Source organism: Rana temporaria (assembly GCF_905171775.1).
Source record: "Rana temporaria chromosome 9 unlocalized genomic scaffold, aRanTem1.1 chr9c, whole genome shotgun sequence".
Lineage (NCBI taxonomy): Eukaryota > Metazoa > Chordata > Amphibia > Anura > Ranidae > Rana > Rana temporaria.
The window spans coordinates 145,874-169,476 of NW_024404479.1; the positions used below are offsets into that span (position 1 = coordinate 145,874).

Consider the following 23,603-nt stretch of genomic DNA (forward strand, 5'->3'; position numbering starts at 1 on the left):
CATTTCTGTCTGCCGCCTCCTTCCTCTCCTATCTGCATGAGTCACTTCTGACAAGTTTTCCTGACATGAAGAGGCAAAAAGGTGACAGGGGAGGGAGCTCCAGCACACCGCCTGTGATTGACAGCCTCAGCTTTGTTCCTGTGTGATGTGTGAAAGGGGGGGGTGTCCCTTCCCTCCAAATCAGGGCTCAGAGCTCTCCTCACTGATGTAACTTCAGCTCCCCCCCCCCCCTGCTTAGTTTTTTGGATCTCTGTGCATCACCTGAGGCCGGTCACCTCCCTGGGGATATGGAGGGTTTACTTTCATTTTATAATTCTGTATAATGGGATTGTCTATCCAGTTCAACCACAAAAAACTGATATTGTAATTATATTGTATATAATAATACTGATCACTGATCACAAACCGATACAATCATCAATCCATTTTATTTTACTAGATTTTCTTCAAGAATGTTTCCAATGGTGACCGAGTCTCGCTTTGCGGGATTAACAGGTAACATATATATATTATTTTTTAATGTAGGTCAATGTATTCCGTTATTAGTAAGCTTTATAGAATTATTAACCTCTTCAACCTCTACCTATACCCCCTCCTGCCCAGGCCGATCTCAGCTTTTCAGCGCTGTCGCACTTTGAATGACAGTTGCGCGGTCATACAACACTGTACACATATGACATTAGGGGTTGGGGTTAGGGTTAGGGTTGGGAGTTAGGGTTTGGGGTTGGGGTTAGCGTTAGCAGTTAGAGTTAGGATTGGGGGGTTAGGGGTTAGAACTGGGGTTAGGGTTGGGGGTTAGGAGTTAGGGCTTAGGGTTAGCAGTTAGGGTACGGGGTTGGGGTTGGCGTTAGGGTTGGGGGGTAAGGAGTTAGGGTTAGAGTTAGGGGTTGGGGTTAGAATTAGGGCTTAGGGTTAGCAGTTAGGGGTTGGGGTTGGGGTTAGAGTTAGCAGTTAGGTTTAGGGGTTGGGGTTAGGGTTAGGGCTTAGGGTTAGCAGTTAGGGGTTGGGGTTAGGGCTAGGGTTAGGGCTTAGGGTTAGAGTTAGAGGTTGGGAGTTAGGGTAAGGAGTTAGGGGTTAGGGTTAGCAGAGTTAGGGTTTTGGGGTTAGGGGTTAGGACTGGGGTTAGGGTTGGGGGTTAGGAGTTGGGGTTAGGGTTGGGGTTAGGAGTTAGGGTTAGGGTTGGAGTTAGGGGTTGGGGTTGGGATTAGAGTTAGGCCTTAGGGTTAGCAGTTAGGGTTAGAGTTAGGGGTTAGGGTTAGCAGTTAGGATTAGGGTTGGGGTTAGAGGTTGGGAGTTAGGGCTTAGGGTTAGAGTTAGGGGTTAGGGTAAGGAGTTAGGTTAGGGTTAGGGGTTTGGGTTGGGGTTAGGGCTTAGGGTTAGAGTTAGGGGTTGGGAGTTATGGGTAAGGAGTTAGGGGTTGGGGTTAGGGTTAGGGGTTAGCAGTTAGGGTTGGGGTTAGGGGTTTGGAGTTAGGGTTGGGGTTAGGGCTAAGGATTAGAGTTAGGGGTTGGGAGTTAGGGTAAGGAGTTTGGGGTTAGGGTTAGCAGTTAGGGTTAGGAGTTAGGGTTGGGGTTAGAGTTAGGGGTTGGGAGTTATGGGTAAGGGGTTGGGGTTAGGAGTTAGGGTTAGGTTAATGGTTAGGGGTTGGGTTTAGGGTTAGGGGTTTGGGTTGGGGTAATGGTTAGGGGTTGGGGGTTAGGGTAAAGAGTTTGGGGTTAGGGTTAGCAGTTAGGGTTGGGGTTAGGAGTTAGGGTTAGGGTTAGAGTTAGGGGTTGGGGTTAGGGTAATGGTTAGGGGTTGGGGGTTAGGGGTTTGGGTTGGGGTAATGGTTAGGGGTTGGGGTAATGGTTAGGGTTTGGGGTTAAGAGTTAGGGTTCGGGGTTTGGGTTAGGAGTTAGGGTTAGGGTAATGGTTAGGAGTTAGGGGTTTGGGTTAGAGTTAGGGTTAGGGGTTGGGGTAATGGTTAGGGGTTAGGGTTGGGGGTTAGGGGTTTGGGTTATTGTAATGATTAGGGGTTAGGAGTTAGGGATGAGGTTTGGGCTTAGGATTAGAGTTAGGGGTTGGGAGTTAGGGGTTGGGGTTAGGGTTTGGGTTAGGGCTTAGAGTTAGAGTTAGGGATTGGGAGTTAGGGTAAGGAGTTAGGGGTTAGGGCTAGGGTTAGGGTTAGCAGTTAGGGTTGGGGTTAGGAGTTAGGGTTAGGGGTTGGGAGTTATGGGTAAGGAGTTAGGGGTTGGGGGTTAGGGTTAGGGGTTAGGGTTGGGGTAAGGAGTTAGGGGTTAGGGTTAGGGGTTTAGGTTGGGGTAAGGAGTTAGGGGTTGGGGGTTAGGGTTAGGGGTTTGGGTAATGGTTAGGGTTGGGGTAAGGAGTTAGGGGTTAGGGTTAGGGGTTTGGGTTGGGGTAAGGAGTTAGGGGGTTGGGGGTTAGGGTTAGGGGTTTGGGTAATGGTTAGGGGTTAGGGGTTTGGGTTGGGGTAAGGAGTTAGGGGTTAGGGTTAGGGGTTGGGGTAATGATTAGGAGTTAGGGGTTGGGGGTTTGGGTTGGGGTAAGGAGTTAGGGGTTGGGGGTTAGGGGTTTGGGTTGGGGGTTTGGGTTAGGGGTTTGGGTTGGGGTAATGGTTAGGGGTTGGTGGTGAGGCTCATGAATGTAAATAGTCATTTGATTATTCTTCTGTATTTTTGTATTTAAAGGGTTCATAAAAAACCTCCTGCAGCAGGAGAACCCGACAGACGTCAGCAACCTCATCACCCAGATATACAAGGAAATGAAGACTCTAGAAGAGGATGGAGGTCGGGGTCCTCTAGATCCTCAGGTTTGTACAATGCCAATCAGATTCCTCGATCAGATCTGAAAAAAAAATTCACGGCACCCCCTCGCTTCTCAATTCGCGGCAGCCCCCTGCTTCTCAATTTGAGGCGGCAGCACCCCCCCCCCCGGTTCTCTGCTCCAGGGGGCCCATACCTGAAGCTGTGTAAGGGGCCCCATAATTCCTGATGGAGGCCCTGAGTGTATATATCAAAAAAGCAAAGTGGAAAAGACAGAACGTTAGTAATGCTTCTTTATATAATCAGGACAAGTCCAGACTCACCGACTCTCACCGGAATGTGACGAGTGACATTAATGAGCATCTTTATAAACACAGCAGTTGGCTGTCTGTCAATATATATAAACCCAACCAATAAAATCAAAGGGGGGCAGCCATCCGGGGCCCTGGGGACCTCTGGGCCCTTTAATAAAAAGAAAAAAGAAACCTCTGGGTCCTTTAATAAAAAAAAAAATATATATATATATATATATATATAAAAAAATTATAAAAAAAATAAACATTTATAAAAAAATACATATAAAAAAGGGGGGGTTGCAATCCAGGCCCTGGGACCTCTGTGCCTTTTAACCACTTCCATACCGGGCACTTACGCCCCTTCCTGCCCAAGCCAATTTTCAGCTTTCAGCACTGTCGCACTTTGAATGACAATTGCGCGGTCGTGCTACACTGTACCCAAACAATTTTTTTATCATTTTGTTCCCACAAATAGAGCTTTCTTTTGGTGGTATTTGATCACCTCTGCGGTTTTTATTTTTTGCGCTATAAACAAAAGAAGAGTGACAATTTTAAAAAAAAACACTATTTTTTACTTTTTTATTTAATAAATATCACAATTTTTTTTAAAAAAAACGTTTTTTTTCCTCAGTTTAGGCCGATATGTATTCTTCTACATATTTTTGGTAAAAAAAATCGCAATGATCATATATTGATTGGTTTGCGCAAAAGTTATAGCGTTTACAAAATAGCTGATAGATTTATGGCATTTTTATTTTATTAATTTTTTTACTAGTATTGGCGGCGATTTGCGATTTTTTTTACTGTCACCGCGACATTGCGGCGAACACATCGGACACTTTTGACACGTTTTTGGCGCCATTCACATTTATACAGCGATTAATGCGATAAATATGCACTAATTACTGTATAAATGTGACTGGCATTCAAGGGGTTAACACTAGGGGGTGAGGAAGGGGTTAATATGTATACCTAAATTGTGTTCTAACTGTGGGGGAAGGGGGGTGACTGGGGGAGGTGACCGATCTGTGTCCCTATGTACAAGGGACACAGATCGGTCTCCTCTCTCCCCTGACAGGACGTGGAGCTCTGTGTTTACACACAGAGCTCCACGTCTTGTCCCTGTAGCCGCCGATTCCGAGTGCCTGGCGGACATCGCGACCGCCAGGCACGCGCATCGGCATCTCGGGGACGCGCCGGGCGCGCGCCCCCCAGTGGCCGCAAGAATACAGGACGTCAATTGACGTCCTGTTGAATTTTCAGAGTCACCGTGGAGCCGTCATTTGACGATGGCCCGGTACTCTAGTGGTTAATAATAAAATATATATATATATATATATATATATATATATATATATATATATATATATATATATATATATATATATATAAATAAATAAACAAAAATAAAAAAAGGGGGGGTTGCCACATGGGGCCCTGGGGACCTCTGAGCCCTTTAATAAAAAAATATATATATATATATTAAAAAATATATATATATATATATATATATATATATATATATATATATATATATATATATATATATAAACAAAAATAAAAAATAAACATTTATAAAAAAATACATAAAAAAGGTGGGGGAGGTTGCAATCCGGGCCCTGGGACCTCTGGGCATTTTAATAATAATAAATAAATATATATATATATATATATATATATATATATATATATATAAAAACAAAAATAAAAAAAGGGGGGTTGCCACATGGGGCCCTGGGGACCTCTGAGCCCTTTAATAAAAAAATATATATATATTAAAAATATATATATATATATATATATATATAAAATGTAATTTTTTTCATAAAAAAGGGGGGGGTTGCCATCCGGGGGCCCTGGGGACCTCTGGGCCCTTTAATAATAATAATAAATATATATATATATATATATATATAAATATAAAAACATTTTTTTTATAAAAATAAATAAATAAAAAAAGGGGGGGTTGCCATCCGGGGGCTTTGGGGCCTCCAGGCCCCTGGGGACCTCCGGACCCCTAAAAAAATAAAATAAACGAGGGGGTTGCCATCCTGGCCCCTTACAGGTGTACTGCCTGTACCCCCCTGATGGCGGCCCTGGCCGCAGCACCCCTTCATTCTATAACATCAGCATTGTAATAACAATACAAACAACACTCATCACTGACCATCCAATAGAAATATCCCCCGTCATGGTGTGAGTGCTGCCTGTCTGCTGGTCGCCTCTTTCCACAACTTCCTGCATTCCCAGCATGCCTTGCAGCTTCCCCTCCATTTCTTTTTTCTTTATTCAAATACGCTTTATCAATGGCAGCTGGTGTTTTTTTTTCTTTTGGGAGGGCGGCAACCCCCCCCCCCCCCCGGGTGGACAGCCGGGACATCAAAGCCCCGCACTTACCCCATCTAGGAAGCGCACGGGCAGCGTGTCCAGTGTAGGGTGACCACGTGTCCCGGATTGCCCGGGACAGTCCCGCATTTTGCAGGTCTGTCCCGGGCACCTTCATTCCAGGACAATACAGTGTCCCGGAATTAAACTGACACAGATACCCCCCCCCCCCCCCCCGGGCCAATCTGATGCCCCCAAAAAAGGCCGCCACATCACCGCTTTACTCACTGGCAGTACTTGTCCTGGCCGGGAATGCCTGGAGGAGCACAATCCCCGCCCCCTGCTTGTGATTGGAGAAATCATAAATCCCGCCTCTTGTGTCCAATCACTGTGCTGTGATTCGTTACACCACAAGCTGATTTTTGGGAAGGGAGGGGTGTCCCAGAATGGTAGTTTGGAAATGCAGTCACCCTAGTCCAGTGGCTTTCTTCCTCCTCCTGTGGAGTGGATCACTGCGCCTTCCGCCGTGCATCCCCCTCCTCCTCGGCGTCCAATAGGATCGCCTGACCTTTCAGCCAATCGGGAAACGGGTATCAGACCCGCGCTTCCTGATTGGTGGAGAGACGATTCAGTGTTAGAAAAACGAAAAAATGATTTGCTTTTCTAACACACCTGGGTGGGCTACGAAGCGCAATGCTCTGCGCTCCGAGTCCACCCTATTATGAAGCCTATTAGAGCCTATGGGCCAGATTCAGAGAAAATCGCCTATCTTTAGGCGGGCGTATCGTATCTCATATACACTACGCCGCCGTAACTTAGAGCTGCAGGTCCTGTATTCAGAAAGAACTTGCGCTCTAAGTTACAGCGGCATAGTGTAAATGGGCCGGCGTAAGCCCGCCTAATTCAAACTAGGCTGGTAGTGGGCGTGTTGTATGTAGATGAATCATGACCCCACGTAAATGACGCGCTTTACGAACGGCGCATGCGTGCGCACGCTCAGTATCACGTCGAATTTCCTCCGTAAATTACGCCCGCTCAATGTTTAGTTGACGTGAACGTAACCTACGCCCATTCACGGACGACTTACGCAAACGACGTAAAATACGACGCTGTTCCGATGTTTCTGAAGTCCATACCTAACATGACTTACCCCTGCTTTATGAGGGGTAAAGTTACGCCGGACCGACGCCTTACGTAAACGGCGTATATAGATGTGCCGGACGCAACTACGTTTGTGAATCGGCGTATCTAGGTCATTTGCATATTTGACGCGGAAATCAACGGAAGCGCCACCTAGCGGCCAGCGTAAATATGCACCTCAAGATACGACGGCGTAGGAGACTTACGCCGCTCGTATCTTGGCAACCGTGAGGCGTATCTGATTCTTTGAATCAGGCGCCAAGATACGACGCCTCACACTCAGACTTACGACGGCGTATATCTCCAGATAGGTAGAGGCTGGAAATAAAAGGAGGACAGGATGTGAAGATCTGATTGTACATCACCACCATAGATGTGATTGAAATCTGCTCATTAGTCCCCGGTATTCATACTGTAGCTACATTTACAAGGTGATATTTGGGTTTACAAAGGCATCTGGTGAATTTATATCCCTTGTGGCTAATGAAGAAAATATTTCAATGAAAGTGCCCAGAGTTCAGTTTTAGTGACCAACTTGTGAAGTAGGGTTACCGAGTATTTGCGGGAGTACTTGTACTCGCGAAAATACCCCCGATACCTAAATAGGATACTTCCCCCCCGCCGCTGCCGCCGCATCGAAAGACGCCGCATCGCACCGCCGCATCGAAAGCCGCCGCATGGGTTAAACGGCGTGCGGGAACATCACAGCTTTCATTTGAATAGCTGTAGTGTTCCCGCGCGTATAGACACTCCCCCTTGCTCGGGATTGGATGGGTGATCGTGATCTGTCCAATCCCGAGCAAGGGGGAGTGTCTATACGCGCGGGCAAAACAGCTATTCAAATGAATGCTGTGATTTTCTCCATGCGGCGGCGGCGGCTTTCGGCGGCAAAGGTATGGGGGAAATGGCTGGAGGAACATGACTAGAGGGACATGGCTGCATATGTGAGGGACATGGCTAGAGGGACATTGCTGCATATGTGAGGGACATGGCTAGAGGGACATGGCTGCATATGTGAGGGACATGGCTAGAGGGACATGGCTGCATATGTGAGGGACATGGCTAGAGGGACATGGCTGCATATGTGAGGGACATGGCTGCATATGTGAGGGACATGACTAGAGGGACATGGCTGCATATGTGAGGGACATGGCTAGAGGGATATGGCTGCATATGTGAGGGACATGGCTAGAGGGACATGGCTGCATATGTGAGGGGCATGGCTAGAGGGACATGGCTGCATATGTGAGGGACATGGCTGCATATGTGAGGGACATGGCTAGAGGGACATGGCTGCATGTGTGAGGGACATGGCTAGAGGGACATGGCTGCATATGTGAGGGACATGGCTGCATATGTGAGGGACATGGCTAGAGGGACATGGCTGCATGTGTGAGGGACATGGCTAGAGGGACATGGCTGCATATGTGAGGGACGTGGCTAGAGGGACATGGCTGCATATGTGGGGGACATGGCTGCATATGTGGGGGACATGGCTGCATTTGGCGACTACTTGAAAAAAAGTATCGGTACTTGTACTCGGTCCTAAAAAAGTGGTATCGGGACAACCCTACTGTGAAGTTCCCGTAATCATCCTACCCCCGTTGGTCAAAGTTCCTTTCCTTTTTATTCTAATGTCCCGAAGGCCATCACATGGATAGGGAGGGCTGTGTGTAAGATCTGGTTGCCTATCTGTTCATACATCCGCCTCTATGGTAGGACTATAAAGGATAATAGTGAGGACACGATGGTCCCTCCTCCTAAATTACCATTGTGTTCTCTGTGTAGATGGAAGAATATGCCGTTGAACTCTGGAACTGGGGAGTCACAAAGAGGGGAGAAGAAGCCATTACCGAGATGGAGCGATCTATGGGTAAATATGAAGCCTTCCACCCATTTGTGGTTTGGCGCTCTTCCACCTTTCGCTTTCTGGATTCTGATTCTGGGTGCCCCAGTTGTAGGGTGACCCTGTCTGACAATAACAGCCTCACCAGGGCTATTGAGTTTTAGAAACTGGTTTGACATCCTACAAGATGGCACCACTAAGGATTGGCATTCCAAGTGCCTCTATGATACCTCACACCACTTTTCCCACTCTGATGGGAAGTCCAAAATGTTACAGTTGCCACCAGAACAGGAATAGAGCACATCACAGGTTTTGCGACATGGGAATGGGTCTGCCGGGGGCGCGAGGGAGGAGTCTGAAGATGGCGCGGTCAGAGTGAGGAGTAGCTAGACACGGGCTCCCGCTCTCCAGTCCTGCTCTGAAAACATGCTAAGCCCCGAGATGTACGGGAGCCGGTTCCCTCGCTTCCCCCACTAGAGTATCCCCCTTTCCCCCGTCCCCCCTTCCGGAACCAAGCCCGTGTTCTAATCGGGCTTGCGTCGGTCTCTGGCGGGTCTCACCTTCTTAGTTGCGTGGTCGCGTTGGCTGTGCGGCTTTCCTGGCTACTCTGGCTGGATGCGCTGTAGCGGTGTGCGGTCGGGTGAGGACGGCACGCTGGGACGGCGAAGGGGGAGGGAGCGACAGAGGTGAGTGGGGGCCGGAGCCCCCCCTGTTGTGTCAGACTGCACGGCGGCTTCCCTTCCCTCCGGAGTGTGCGGGTGGCTGAGCTGTGGAGGTGTGCCGCGTCCCTCCATGAGAGAAGGCTGAGGGAGGGGGTGTCACAGCGCCAGGCAGCCCTGCAGCCCAAGAGAAGTATTACAGGACTGAGCTGAAGGCTGACATCAAAACTATTACATCCAGAAAAAGGTGAAACCCATTGCAGCAAATATTTTTTTTTTTTTTTTTGACAGAAAAGCTGCCAGACTGGTGAGTACATTGCATGGCTGTACACCTGTGGATTCCTGAACGAAAACTAATTTATACAACTACAAATGCACAAAAGCACCATACCGCAAAAGCGCTGGAGGGATGATAGCCCTCACATTTTATACTCTTCACAGTGATTTGTTCAAAAGAGGAGTGTGAAACGTGCATTATGCAGCACTATCCAGTCTGATAGCCTATTAGAGAAGATTGCAAACTCCAGCAACAGGAGGGTAAGACTAGAAACACACCACAGCAGTTCCTGTTTCTCCCCTTTTTTTTTGAAAGATACAGGAGTGGCGAGTACACTGCATTTTCCAAAAATGACAGCGATGTTTTAAAGTCTACGCTATTTAACTGTCCACAGTATACATACTGCTACAGTCAGACCGGTAACGCCAGGCAACAGTGGACATTTATGCATAAAGGTTATAAGCAACCTACCAGCTGAACTGTATACTCGAATTTCATGTGTGGAGTGATTAAGAATGATTAAGATATTTTAAGAACATACTTTGAAATTTGCTAGCCGGAGTAAAACTACATAGTACTTAGAGACATCTCCTGTAAGCAGTCATATAAGTAATATATATCGAACTCTTCTCATATTACACTTCAGTATCTACAGCATACAGACGAGTTGGTAGAGAACGTGACTAAAATCGGCGGGTATAATAGTAAAAGCACAGCACATGCACAGCACATAGTACAATTAATCAAACTATAGAGCCCTGAAAACCTGCAAAAAGAGATCTCTGAGATAGACGGGCACCGGAGATTGATAGAAGAGGGGGGTCAGCATATGTGTTGGGTGCCCCGAACATCTTCAACCCAAAGCCAAGGCCAAAAAGTAGAAATACTATAGCAACTTTAAACTGCGAGACAAGAAACACCAAATGGTATTGTCTTGTGCAGCACCCACCTCTCATAAGTGCAAAACGGTCCTCCTATAAAATTCTCTGTAAAGTGTCGCAGTTTCAACTCAGGCGCAGCAAGAAGCACGGACAAACAGCTGGGACTATTGTAGGACCGTGAGGGGTGAAGGATGACCACAAGGGGAAAAGGAGTAAAAGGTGGGGCAATCCCAAAGGTCCCCCGCTTAAGTCAAAGCCCAGGCCCGATGTGCAAATTTGTGACCCATGGGACAAATGGAGATAACCAGCATATAGAAAAACCATCAACTACCAGAGGAGGCCAGGCAGAAAGGGAAAAGAAAAAAGAGAAGAAAAAAGAGGCTGCTAATATCTTGGCGGACCCAGAAACACTCTCAGAGTCACTATCAGAGAATAGAACAGATCAAGATAGAGAAACAGACAAAGAAATAGATCTAGAACAGAGAAATAAGGAAGAAACGCAGGATATGACACTTTTGCCAACAAAAAGGGAGATGGAAGGAATGTTCGCTGCTTTAGAAAGATCACTCAAAACGCAAATGGAAAAAATGGAGAAAAACATGGGGCATATATTGGAAAGAGTGGAAGAAGTGGAGAAAAAAGTTGACCACAATGTAATCTCATTTAAAAAACTAGAAGATGAAATAAAAGCATTAAAAATAAACCAACGAGAACAGGCGTATAAACTAGAAGATCAAGAGAACAGAGATAGAAGAAAGAATATAAGAATACGCGGTGTTCCAGAAACGACACAAGTCGAGGACCTCCCAGAAATAATAAGAAAAATCTGCAATCCAATATTAGAGAGAGAAACAACTTCCCCGCTCAGAATAGAACGAGCACACAGAATAAGACGTCCTAGGGAGAGAGCACATGATTACCCAAGGGACATTATTGTGCGTTTTGAAAGCTGGGAAGAGAAAAACCAGCTATGGAGAAAACTGAGAGGGAAGTCGCCGTTAGAACACGATCAACATAATATTCAAATTTATCAAGATCTGTCACAAGAGACGTTAAAACGAAGAAGAAGTTTAAAACCATTGCTAGGTGTTCTGCAGGAGCATGATATTCAGTATAACTGGGGATTTCCAGCGTGCCTAATAGGCAGGAAAAATGGTGTTTCGGCAAGACTGAGGTTCTTGGAGGAAATACCAGAATTTTGCCATAGTTTAGGCATCCCAATGCCAAAAAATTATTAGTGTTGATCGGCCGGGGAGGAGGGGAATTGTGGGGGGGGGGCTGTGGGGGGGGGGAAATGGGGAGGGTCAACATAGTAAGCTACCGGAGTGGGACCAGGGAGAAGGGAGACCCAGAGAGTGCTTCTTCACCAGTTCCCTAGTATAGGGGGACAGGAGACCGGGCTAAAATAGAACTCCACCTCAGCCTGAGGAGCAAAAGAGCGCCAGGAGCGCCAAATAGAAAAAGCTCTAAAAATGACCAGAAGGTCAGGGACCGAACGGGGGGGGGGGAGGGGAGGAGAAAGCCCCAAAAGAAGAACAAGGGGGCAAGGTACAATTGGAAGGGAGGGGGGGGAGGGAGAAGGGAGGGGGGGGGAGGAGATTGGGTGGGAAGGGAGAGGGGAAGATTAGAGAGGGGGGGAAAGGGATTCAGATCTGTGTGTCATGCAGTAGGAAAGAACATATATACCCAAGACAGAGGGGAAAAAAAAAAAAAATATGACAAACATAAATTTCTTAACATACAATGTAAGAGGTCTCAGTTGCCCCGAAAAAAGACATATGGTACTAAAAGAAGTTGAAAGGTATTCTGCTGAAATAGTTTTTTTGCAAGAGACACACATAACGCTGGACTCTAATGTCAGATTGTATTCTCGGGCAGTTCCTAATTGGTACTACGGGGACTCCCCAAAGAAGAGAGCAAAAGGGGTCGCCATAGGAATAGGGAAGAATATCTCCTTTATAGTGGAAGATAGGAAAGTAGACCCGGAAGGTCGTTATTTGTTCCTAAAAGGAGTACTCCAAGGGAAAAAATACACGTTAGCAAATATTTACTGCCCAAACAGCCAACCGCATAAATATCTGAGGGGGATTTTGAATGCCTTAACGGACTTTAAATTAGGACATGTAATACTAGCAGGAGATTTCAATCTCTCAATGGACTATCAATTGGATAGTACATCCGGGGCTCAGAGGCGAAATATTAAACAGCTTAGAATATTAAGAAAAAAAATGCACAGCTACTGTTTAATAGATCCCTGGAGGATTACATATCCAAATAAAAGAGACTACACCTACTATTCCTCCGTGCATGGAACATACTCAAGACTGGACTATATTTTGGTAGACCATGAGTTATTGGAAGAGGTAGTTAAAACTTCGATAGGGGTATCTACAATCTCAGATCACGCTCCTGTAATAGCGGAAATTAGATTCAAAGAAATAGAGCAAAGAAAAGGATCATGGAACTTGAATGAAGAACTTATAGAGGATATAGAGGTAAACAACATAGTGAGAATGGATTTGGAGCAATATTTCACCCTTAATAACACTCCTGAAGTAAGGGTAGCTACCGTTTGGGAGGCCCATAAGGCATACATCAGAGGGAAATTAATCTCAATAGGAGCAGGGGAAAAAAAGATAAGGAAATTAAACATGAAAAAATTAACAACTGAGCTATTTGAACTGGAGCAAATGCATAAAGAACGAGGAGAAAATGAAATATATCATGAAATTATTGTAAAGAGGACCCAGCTTAGAGATCTGATGAAGGTTGAAACAAGAGACATATTCAAAAATGTTAGGAAGGAGAGGTATAAATGGGGGAACAAACCAGGGAAACATCTAGCCAAAATATCCAGGGAAAAAAAAAAAAAAAAACTACATCGAAAAAATAAAGAATCAAGACGGCCTTATGAAATATAAGACGTCTGAAATAGCGGAATCCTTTCGGACTTTTTATAGCTCACTATATTCAATAAGAACCAAGGAAACACAAGAGCAAGAAAAGATGAGAAAAAGGAAAATCAGGGAATACCTAGAAGAAGCGAAATTACCTAAAATTTCTCAAAATGACATCGAATCCCTAGAGGCCCCAATAACTCAAGAAGAGGTACATAGAGCCTTCAGGGAAACCCCGTGCGGGAAAAGTCCAGGCCCCGATGGCCTACCGATCAAATATTATAAAACATTTAGCGAACTCCTGGTCCCAGAGATGTGTAACTATTTTAATAAAATAGGAGAGGAAGAAGAAATAAGAAAAGAATCTCTTTTGGCAAATATTTCTATTATCCCTAAAACGGGAAAAGATGGAACGTTGTGTTCCTCCTATCGTCCAATAGCACTGTTAAACGCAGACCTGAAAGTATACGCGAAAATATTAGCAACCAGGATAAAAGGTTTAATGCCGCAATTAATAAACTCAGATCAGGCGGGCTTTGTAGCAGGCAGAGAAGGAAGAGACAATAGTATAAGGACCCTGTTATTGTTACAACAAGACCCAAAAAAGAAACCCCCAGTCGTACTCATGTCCTTAGATGCCGAAAAAGCATTTGACAGAGTCGACTGGGGGTTTATGATGGAAACTTTACAAAAAATAGGCATGGGCCCAAGGTTCATGAAATGGGTAAAGAACCTGTACAGCCACCCAACGGCAAGGGTGAAGGTCAATGGGAGTATGTCATCTGTGTTCAACATGGAAAACGGAACCAGACAGGGGTGCCCGCTCTCACCTCTCCTATATGTAATAGCCTTGGAACCGTTGTTAGCAAAAACCCGGGGATAGGAGGGGTGAGAGTGGGAGATGAGGAACACAAGGTGGCGGCGTATGCGGATGACATACTCCTATATCTGACCAAACCTAGAGTATCTCTCCCTAACGTTATAAAGGAAATAAAAAGATATGGAGAACTTTCAAATTTTAAAATAAACCCGATAAAAAACGGTAATCTTGAATCTGGGGATAGAAAAAAAAGAAGCAGAAGAACTACAGAAAGAGTATCCATTTACATGGGAAAAAGAAGCCATAACGTACTTGGGTATAAAAATTACATCTAAAGTTGAAAAACTCTACTCGGCCAACTTTGTTCCCTTAATCAATGACATTAACCAAGACCTGAAAAACCTAGCAAAAAAACATATCTCTTGGATAGGCAAGATTAATGCGTTTAAAATGATGATTTTACCAAAGATAACATACAAACTTCAAATGCTCCCAATAAAAATACCGCAAAGCTTCTTTAAAGTAATTAAAACAGTAATTTTGAAATACATATGGGCAGGTAAAAAGGCTAGATTAAGCTATTCACTGTTGAGCATGAAAAAAAAAGGAGGGGGGTTGGGGCTCCCCGATATAAAAAGATATTATTTTGCTGTAAACTTAGCCAGGCTGGTAGAATGGACAAACGCACATACACAAAAAAAATGGGTACGTATGGAAGAAATATTAAGTGGGACACTATTAAAAAGAAACGTATGGATACCACCGAAAATGAGGGAAATGAGCACGAACACACACAACATAACAAGGAACGTATTTAGGATATGGGACACAATATTGAGACGGGAAAAATGGGAGTATAACTCCCCATTAATCCCATTAGCAGGCACAAATTTTTTTCCACCAGGTAACGGAACACGTTTTGGAAAACACTTAGGGGAGAAAAGATTAAAAGATATTGTTACACGGGGAAAAATCAAACTTAGACAAGAGATAAAAATAGGGGAAGGGGAACAAAGCATGAGTGAATGGGAGTATATGCAGTTAAAACATTTTGTGAGCACACTACCACAACCAATTAGGGAAGATAAGACACTATATCCAATAGAAAAAATATGCAGCATGGACAAGCCCCTGATACACGGTATATCAAAGGTATACGGGATACTAACAGAACTCGAGACCCAGGAAGCATTGCCCTTTTTGGCAAAATGGGAGAGCGACATTGGTAAAAAAATTGATAAAACACAAATGATAGGTGCAGTATATAACCATGCTGCGGACATTACCACCATAGAAGCAAACTATAAATGCATGGTGCGATGGCACATGACCCCATCAAGAATGAATAAGATCCACCCTAGAAATTCAGAGCTATGTTGGAGAAACTGTAAACAAAAAGGAACAACGCTACATATATGGTGGGACTGCCCGAGAATGCAGGAATTTTGGAAAGAAATTTTGAAATATATCGCAGAAATAACAGGAGAGACGATTTTATGTAGCCCGCTGACCTGTTTGTTTCACGGAACTGAAAAAACAAAAAAACAATATGGAACAACTCTGGTCCCAGTGTTGTTAAACGCAGCTAAGGCTCTGATCCCCAAAAATTGGTTACACCCAAAGAGGCCATCAATTAAAGAGTGGATAGAAAGGGTGGAATATATAGAAGAGATGGAGTATCTTGCCTGCAGAGAGTTAGGAGAAGAGGACAAAAACAGGTCGGTTTGGGAAAAGTGGAAAGTGTTCAAATCCACAGAAAAGTTCGTCCAGGGAACGATAGAAGCAGAAAGCTGAAAAAACCATAAAGAAGATTGCATGGCACACAGATCCGGGGGGAGGGGGGGGGGAAAGGAAAAGGGGGGAGGAAAAGGGGGGGGAAAGGGGAAAAAAAAAAAAAAAGGGGGGGAATAATCATGATATGCTAATATAGTTAGATTCGTCAAGCGGGAAAATACTAACCTAACAGTTTAAAAATGTTAAATCCGTAATGTCAAAAAAAGAAACACAAAAAAAAAAAAAAAAAAAAAAAAAAAGAACAGGAATAGAGGGCAAATCTTCCAATGGGGACAACCGGGGGGAGATTCAGATAGAGATACGACGGCGTATCTCCTGATACGCCGTCGTATCTCTGAAATCCGACGGTCGGATCTATGCGACTGATTCATAAGAATCAGTTACACATAGATCTCCCTTAGATCCGACAGGTGTAAGTGACTTACACCGTCGGATCTTAGGCTGCAATATCCCGCTGGCCGCTAGGTGGCACTTCGGTTTTTTTACGCGACGAATATGCAAATTCTGATTTCCGCCGATTCAGAAACGAACGCCCGCCCGTCGTTTTTTTTTTACGTCGTTTGCGTTCGGCTTTTTCCGGCGTATACTTACCCCTGCTATATGTGGCGTATCCAATGTTAAGTATGGCCGTCATTCCCGCGCCGAGTTTTGAATTTTTACGTTGTTTGCGTAAGTCGTCGCGAATACGGATGGACGTAATTTACGTTCACGCCGAAACCAATGACGTCCTAGCGACGTCATTGGGAGCAATGCACGGCGGGACAATTCATGGACGGCGCATGCGCATTTAAATCGGTGCGGGGACGCGCCTGATTTAAATACTACACTCCCCCTAGCCGCGGAATTTGAATTCTGCCGGGGGAGTTATGATCCGCCGGCGCAAGTTTCGGGGTAAGTGCTTTCTGAATACTGCACTAGCCTCGCAAAATTGCGCCGGCAGATCGTAAATCAGATAGATTACGCAGATCTAAAGATCCGCTAATCTATCTGAATCTAGCCCCCGTTCTCTAGAAACTGTATATGAGGGGAATAACCTGTTACAGGTAAAGGGAAGTGTCCCTAGAAGAACACATACCAAAAAGTGAAGACGCAAGAGTTTTAACCCTTCTCCATTCCATCAAAACCTAAAAAAAATGGTTGTGGCTGCACTTACACTTTCATGTACCTCTCCTGTCTCTGGACTGTAACCGTTTTTGTGTTTAGTTTATATGTTGTAAAGCGCTGCATAAACTGTTGGCGCTGTATAAATCCTGTATCACAAAAAAAATATATATATATAGTTGTGTGATTTCTAATAGCCAGCTAATATGTTCCTTTGTATTGTAGTGCGTCATGTGGCCTGTAACCTTGCTTGCTGGTGTGAGGGATCTAACCAATTAGAGACATCGTTAGAAAGGAATTCTTTGGTAAGAGTATACCTCTAGCAAGACAGAAAAAATATTGCGCATACCATGTGTGAAAAATGAACTAAATAAAAAACAGCTGCGTCTCAAAAATGTCATACAACATCTATCCCACTCACAATGGGACGTCCCGGGGGGCAAGTAGGGTTCTTGTGCACTTTCGGAAGGTAGTACATAATTGGTGTTCTCGGGGCCTTCGGAATCAGGAAGGTTTTTTCCTTCTCGTTCAAAATTTTATCACAGAAGCCTCTATTGACGATTTTTATCAGTGCTTTCTTGTACTTCTCACCAGGATCCAAAGGAAGGGGGACATATGTATCCCTATCGCCAAGGATGCGTTGCATTTCCTGTAAATAATCGGTCTTATTCAGGACAACGATCCCTCCACCCTTATCCGCAGGGCGGATCACTAGGTTATTATTCTTACACAGAGAATTGATCCCTTCTTCTATTTTCATTTTACACCGTACTTGTTTGACCTTCATAATGTCTAAATCTTTCAGGGTAAGATCTCTAAAGTCACGCAGGGCAGCTGGCAAGTGGTCGGGAGGATTGTATACAGAGGCATTAGCCAAACCTGAGTGTATATACTTAGAGGAGGAGGTTCCAGAGGGATTGGAGGGATTGGAAGCGAAGTATCGTTGCATATTGAGCTTACGGACATACTTGTGTATGTCCATATACGTCCTGAATTTATCGATATTTTTGGGAGGAACATATTTCAGTCCTTTATCCAAAACGACCAATTCGGACGCACTCAAAGTATGAGAGCTCAAATTAAAAATACCTTCTCCTGTCAGGTTCTCGGTCGTTTTGGACTTCCTATTCCTCCCCCCTCTAACTACTCTTTTAACTCGGCGACTCTTTTGGTGCCTTGGCCCATCCGGGGAAAACCCCAATGTGTTTGACCAAAGCCTGTGGATTGGCTAAGATCACCACCCACACCATAACCGAATTCATAGGATCCCATGTTCGCTCCTGAAGACGAACTAGGTCCAAGAATTGGGCCATAAGCCCCCTCTTCATGGTTCGTTACATCACCAAGAGGTAGAAAGTTATTATGTGTTAGTATGTTGTATTCAGGCTCATAGTTCCCCGCATAATGAACCACCTCCGGAGCCCCAAAAGACGGAGGTGGGCCATAATGCGGCCCTCTACTAGTCTGATAGCCTCACGGGCCACCATATTGGTTGTTATGGCCAGAAATGTACCCATAATTCGGAGGTGGGGGGGGTCCTGAGGATCCTCTACCACGTGTTTGGGAGGGGCCAACCGTTTGGAACTGACCCCCAAGTCTGAGGCTGTGAACCGAATGGGGGGGCAATTTGTCCACGGTGGCTGGAACCTCCTCTGCCCCCATTAGATGAATGTGGTGCAGGGAGTTTTTTATTCTCAAAAAATGTCCTCTGGGGGTACCACCCAAAGGTAAACAATTTTGAACTCCATTGATGTTAGGTGCCTGAGGAGGGGGTGGAAGATTCAAGTTGGGCTGGGTGGTTGTTAATTGTGAGTCAACATCCATTTCAGGATTAATCAGAGCCTTAGCCTCCGCCAACATTTTTTTCTGCCATTCGAAAACCATGTTGCTCTGATAGTCTCCAATATCCCTGTTGAACTTCTTCTTTTTCTTTATTTTCTGTTCTCTTTACTCTTTCTCCAGAATTGAGTAGGTTCTTAGATCTTTCACCATACCCAGTACTGGTCATAAGAGGAATGAGTTTATCTTTGATGAGAATGATCTCATCATCGAGTCTTTTTAACTTGGTAGCCTTACGCTCTCCCAAGAATTTCAGGAGGTTGAGACCTGATTCATTGAAGTATTTGAACCACCCTTCAAGGTCGATCTCACCCTTCTGAGGGCATATTTCCCATCTTAGACTCCTTGGTACCATCTGGTGGTTAATATATGTTTCTAGGATTACAATGTCCCACTGTGTGTGTAACTCGGATACCGTGAGATTTTTAAGTCTCATAAAGAGACACCCAAGTCACCATCACCATCCTTGAATGTCTCAAACACCCCTTCTGTTTGACCACCCGTGTGGCTCGAAATTCAAAAATGTCCATAATGTGATATTCCCCAAAACAAGTGTTATGAAAAGTACTCCTTAAGTAAATACTAGGTGGTCGCTGCAATAATAAGTATAAGAACTAGCAAGACAGAAAAAATATTGCGCATACCATATGTGAAAAATTAACTAAATAAAAAACAGCTGCGTCTCAAAAATGTCATACAACATCAATGTGCAAAATAAAAAAGAAAGGAGTCGCGCTAAATAATACACAGTAAATAATTGACCCCTAAATGACGTGAGCACAATTTGGAAAAAAAAATGTGTTCAGTGCATCAAAGCAGTCCAACACACAAAAGAATTTCAAAATGGAAAAGTGAAAACAATATATGTATAAATATAAAGTCCATTCAGAGCACAACAGAAGAAGGTAAGTCCCAAGTGTGAAATGAATCCATCAAGTAGTGATTGACAAACAGGAGACCTCCACCAACGAGTAACACAGACCCTTACCAGAGTCTAAGATCTCTATGAGATCAGAAACAGCATGACTGTACAGACATTCAATGTCACTGCAGGAACGTATTTAATCCTCCATCCAGTTGAATGTAAAATAAGCACTGAGTCAATCCCCCATAAGGTCACCAGATACAACCCGCCCCGGAATATGGAAAGAAATCAGGGAGAGCTCATAGCGTAAAACGTTTAAAGATTTAATAGATAAAAAAGCAGATTGTGCACTTACAGCAATCATGAATAGTAAAAGCATCAGATAAAAGCCGGCCGGCCTGTTTGGAGCGTGTGCCCGTGTCTTCCGGGTCCTCACACGTACAACGCGGTGACGTCAGAGCGCCGCCTCCCGACGTTTCGTCACAACAGGGACTTGTTTTGCAGGAGGAGGAGACGCTCCGTGTCACCGCAATAAAAATGCATTAGAGGAGGGGCTGGCCTCGAGATGGATCCAGAACAGCCGCACATCCGCCATCTTAGCTAATGGAAAAGCCAGATGTAATCAATAGGGATATACACAATGTCTCCATACGGAGTAAGGGCAAACAAACCTAATGTGAACTCGATTAATACTGCCGATATGGGGTGTCAGAAAAAGGTCAGCAAACAGTGAAACACCATACTCAATGGCGCAAACTACAGGTAATATTAGCAGCCACGGTATTTTTTTGTAAAAAGTGACATACAATACCATACCGGGCAATAATTTACAACTACGAAGTGACCCCCAAAAATAATATTGGAAAAACATAAAACAAAACCAGGAACTTAAAAATACATGGGTGGTAATAAAGAATGTGTGCCTGAATGAACCCATCTCGAGTCAGCAATATGATTGAAAACAAATATCACTACAGACAATACACCCATATTGGTGAGCAGCTAACAGTAAATGTCACAAATATTAAAGATATTAACAGTATAATATAATCACATTATGCATACATATCTCAAAAATTGAACCTCTAGACATGATGTCAAAAATACAAATAATTAGATAAATCCAGACCATGTTAAAATTGTCTATAAAGCAATTCACATCTACCTCAATATTGAGGCCACGAGGGGTGTAGCATTTTATTTTATGGATCCAAGACATTTCAGACCTGGAAATGCTTCTTATTAAGTCACTCCCCCTCCAATGAGCAGTAAATTTATCTATGCCTAAAAATACAGTGTTTTTGGGATTTTTGTTATGGGCGGTCAAGTACTGTTTAGAAACAGAATGTTCGGTGAAACCACTACGTATATTCGCAATGTGCTCATTGAGCCGTATGTGCAGAAGACGTTTGGTCCTGCCCACATATTGAAAGCCACAAGGGCACATTAACAGATAGATGACCCCCACTGTTGAGCAGGTAATAAAGGGTTTGATGAAAAAGCTCTTGAGAGTACAACTGGAGGTGAACTCAGTGGTTCTCTTAGAGTTACACCCATTCAGAGCACAACTTTGACACCTGATGCATTTATAGAACCCTGTTAGGCCTGCTAAAAACATTGATGGTATTTTGGGGGGGGGGGGGTTAAGCACATTGGGGGCTAATTTGTCTTTCAGGGAGGGAAGTCCCCTGAAGACCACCTGTGGTTTATCAGGTAGCAAATTATTGAGAACATTGTTGCTCTTTAAAACATGCCAATGTTTAGAAAAAATATGTTTGACATTTGCATGCTGGCACGAATAATCCGTAACAAATGGAATTCTGGACCTAACAGAATCAGTACGAGGCTTATCATCCAATAAAACCGCCCTGTCCAAACTTTTCACATGGTCCAAAGTGTCAGAGAAAGCATTCGGGCAGTAACCTTTTGCCAAAAAACGTTCTGTTAAAACGTCTGCCTGTCTGACAAAAGTGGCCTGTTTGCTACAGTTTCTTTTTAACCGCAGGTATTGGCTTTTCGGTACAGACTCAAGCCACGAGGAATAATGACAACTATCTTTAGAAATACAAGAATTTCTATCGGTGGTTTTGAAATATGTTGACGTCACAAAATTGGCATCCTCAACTGAAATGACCAAATCCAGAAAGTTAATCTGTGTTTGACTTGCCTCATAACTCAAAAAAATCCCCCGCTCGTTCCTATTGAGCAAATCAATGAACTGGGATAGGTCACTCTTGGTGCCATCCCATAGGAGGAGGATGTCGTCGATGTATCTGGCCCACAGAAGAATCTGGGGCCTAGACTGGACACAGACGACATCCTCCTCCCATAGGGCCATGAATAGATTTGCGAGGCTAGGGGCATATTTAGCTCCCATAGCTACCCCGCGATCTTGTTTGTAAAATTGCCCATCGTGCCAAAAAAAATTGTGAGTGGCAGCAAATTCTAAAAGCTCCATAATAAAATAAATTTGTGCTGTGTCTAAACCACTATCCCTGTTGAGGTAAAATGATACCGCATCTAGGCCTAAACCATGAGGTATGATGGTGTACAGCGACGTGACGTCCGCTGTCACCAACCAAACCTCTGTTGTATGACATTTTTGAGACGCAGCTGTGTTTTATTTAGTTAATTTTTCACATATGGTATGCGCAATATTTTTTCTGTCTTGCTAGTTCTTATACTTATTATTGCAGCGACCACCTAGTATTTACTTAAGGAGTACTTTTCATAACACTTGTTTTGGGAAATATCACATTATGGCCATTTTTGAATTTCGAGCCACACGGGTGGTCAACACAGAAGGAGTGTTTGAGACATTCAAGGATGGTGATGGTGACTTGGGTGGTCTCTTTATGAGACTAAAAAATCTCACGTTATCCGAGTTACACACACAGTGGGACATTGTATTCCTAGAAACATATATTAACCACCAGATGGTACCAAGGAGTCTAAGATGGGAAATATGCCCTCAGAAGGGTGAGACCGACCTTGAAGGGTGGTTCAAATACTTCAATGAATCAGGTCTCAACCTCCTGAAATTCTTGGGAGAGCGTAAGGCTACCAAGTTAAAAAGACTCGATGATGGGGCGTGGCCAAGAGCGGCATGTGAGCGGACGTGTCTCACAGAGCTCCCTGATAGCACACTGCAGTGATCCTTCTCCCGGCCGATATACTGCTCGTTTTCGGTACCGGACACCACCCAGCTGTACTACTGCACCAGGCGCACGCATCGATCCGCTCATCCGCCCGATTACCGGCATGATGACCCGCAAACACCTCAAAGGAGATGAGCTTCCTGACTTGCAAAATGGCGCCGCGGCAGCCTGGAAGACACGAGGAGACAAGAGGGACGCTGGTAAGATCCCCCCCAAGACACTCAAAACCCTTGGGAAGGAGGCCCCTAAGGATATGGTGTACTATGCACAAAAGATGAATAACCTAGCAGACCGTCCCTCGGACGAGGAGCTGGATGCCACGCCAGACATTTTTAATGCACTGCACAGGCCTCGCAGCAGGCCTCAGCCCAGATTACATCTGAAGTGAATACAGGGGAGGTGGAGGAGGATGAGGGCGCTGAACAACTCACGCTGGCTCAGATATTGAAAGCAGTAAATAAGTGTGCAGCATCGGTGCAGACTCTGCAACAGCATTTTGGGGGATTAAAGGAGGAGGTGGGGTTGATCCGCCATGACTTCCAAAAAATTAGAGAGCGCACCACGGCGGTGGAGAGCCGTGTTAGTGAGGTGGAAGACAGAATGGCCCCCCTTATTAGGGAATTGCAGGTCACGGCCAGGATTGCGATGGCTAATGAGAACCGTAACGAAGACATTGAGAACCGTTTGAGGAGGAGCAATGTCCGCATAGTGGGCCTCCCAGAAAAAACAGAAGGCCGGGACCCCACCGCATTTGTGGAAGCCTGACTGCAGGAAGTTTTTGGCAAAGACGCCTTTACACCCTTCTATTCAGTGGAGAGGGCGCATTGAGTGCCGCCTAGGCCTCTCCCCCCTGGCAACACGCCACGCACCATGCTGGCTAAACTGCTCAACTTCAAGGATAAGGAAATTATTCTGAGACTGGCCAGAGAATGGCGTAATATTC

At 44.7% G+C, this 23,603-nt stretch overlaps 1 protein-coding gene across 1 annotated transcript in view; it reads left to right on the plus strand.

The window, feature by feature from the left end:
• Positions 1-418: 418 nt before the first annotated feature.
• LOC120921911 (testis-expressed protein 11-like) overlaps positions 419-23,603 on the plus strand; it is a gene marked incomplete at its 3' end in the record, with an annotated part of 82,812 nt that continues 59,627 nt past the window's right edge. The window contains exons 1-4 of the mRNA XM_040334415.1: positions 419-495; positions 2,688-2,809; positions 8,312-8,396; positions 17,024-17,103. Coding sequence (XP_040190349.1) covers positions 453-495; positions 2,688-2,809; positions 8,312-8,396; positions 17,024-17,103 — 330 coding nt within the window. The remainder of the gene's footprint in view (positions 496-2,687; positions 2,810-8,311; positions 8,397-17,023; positions 17,104-23,603) is intronic.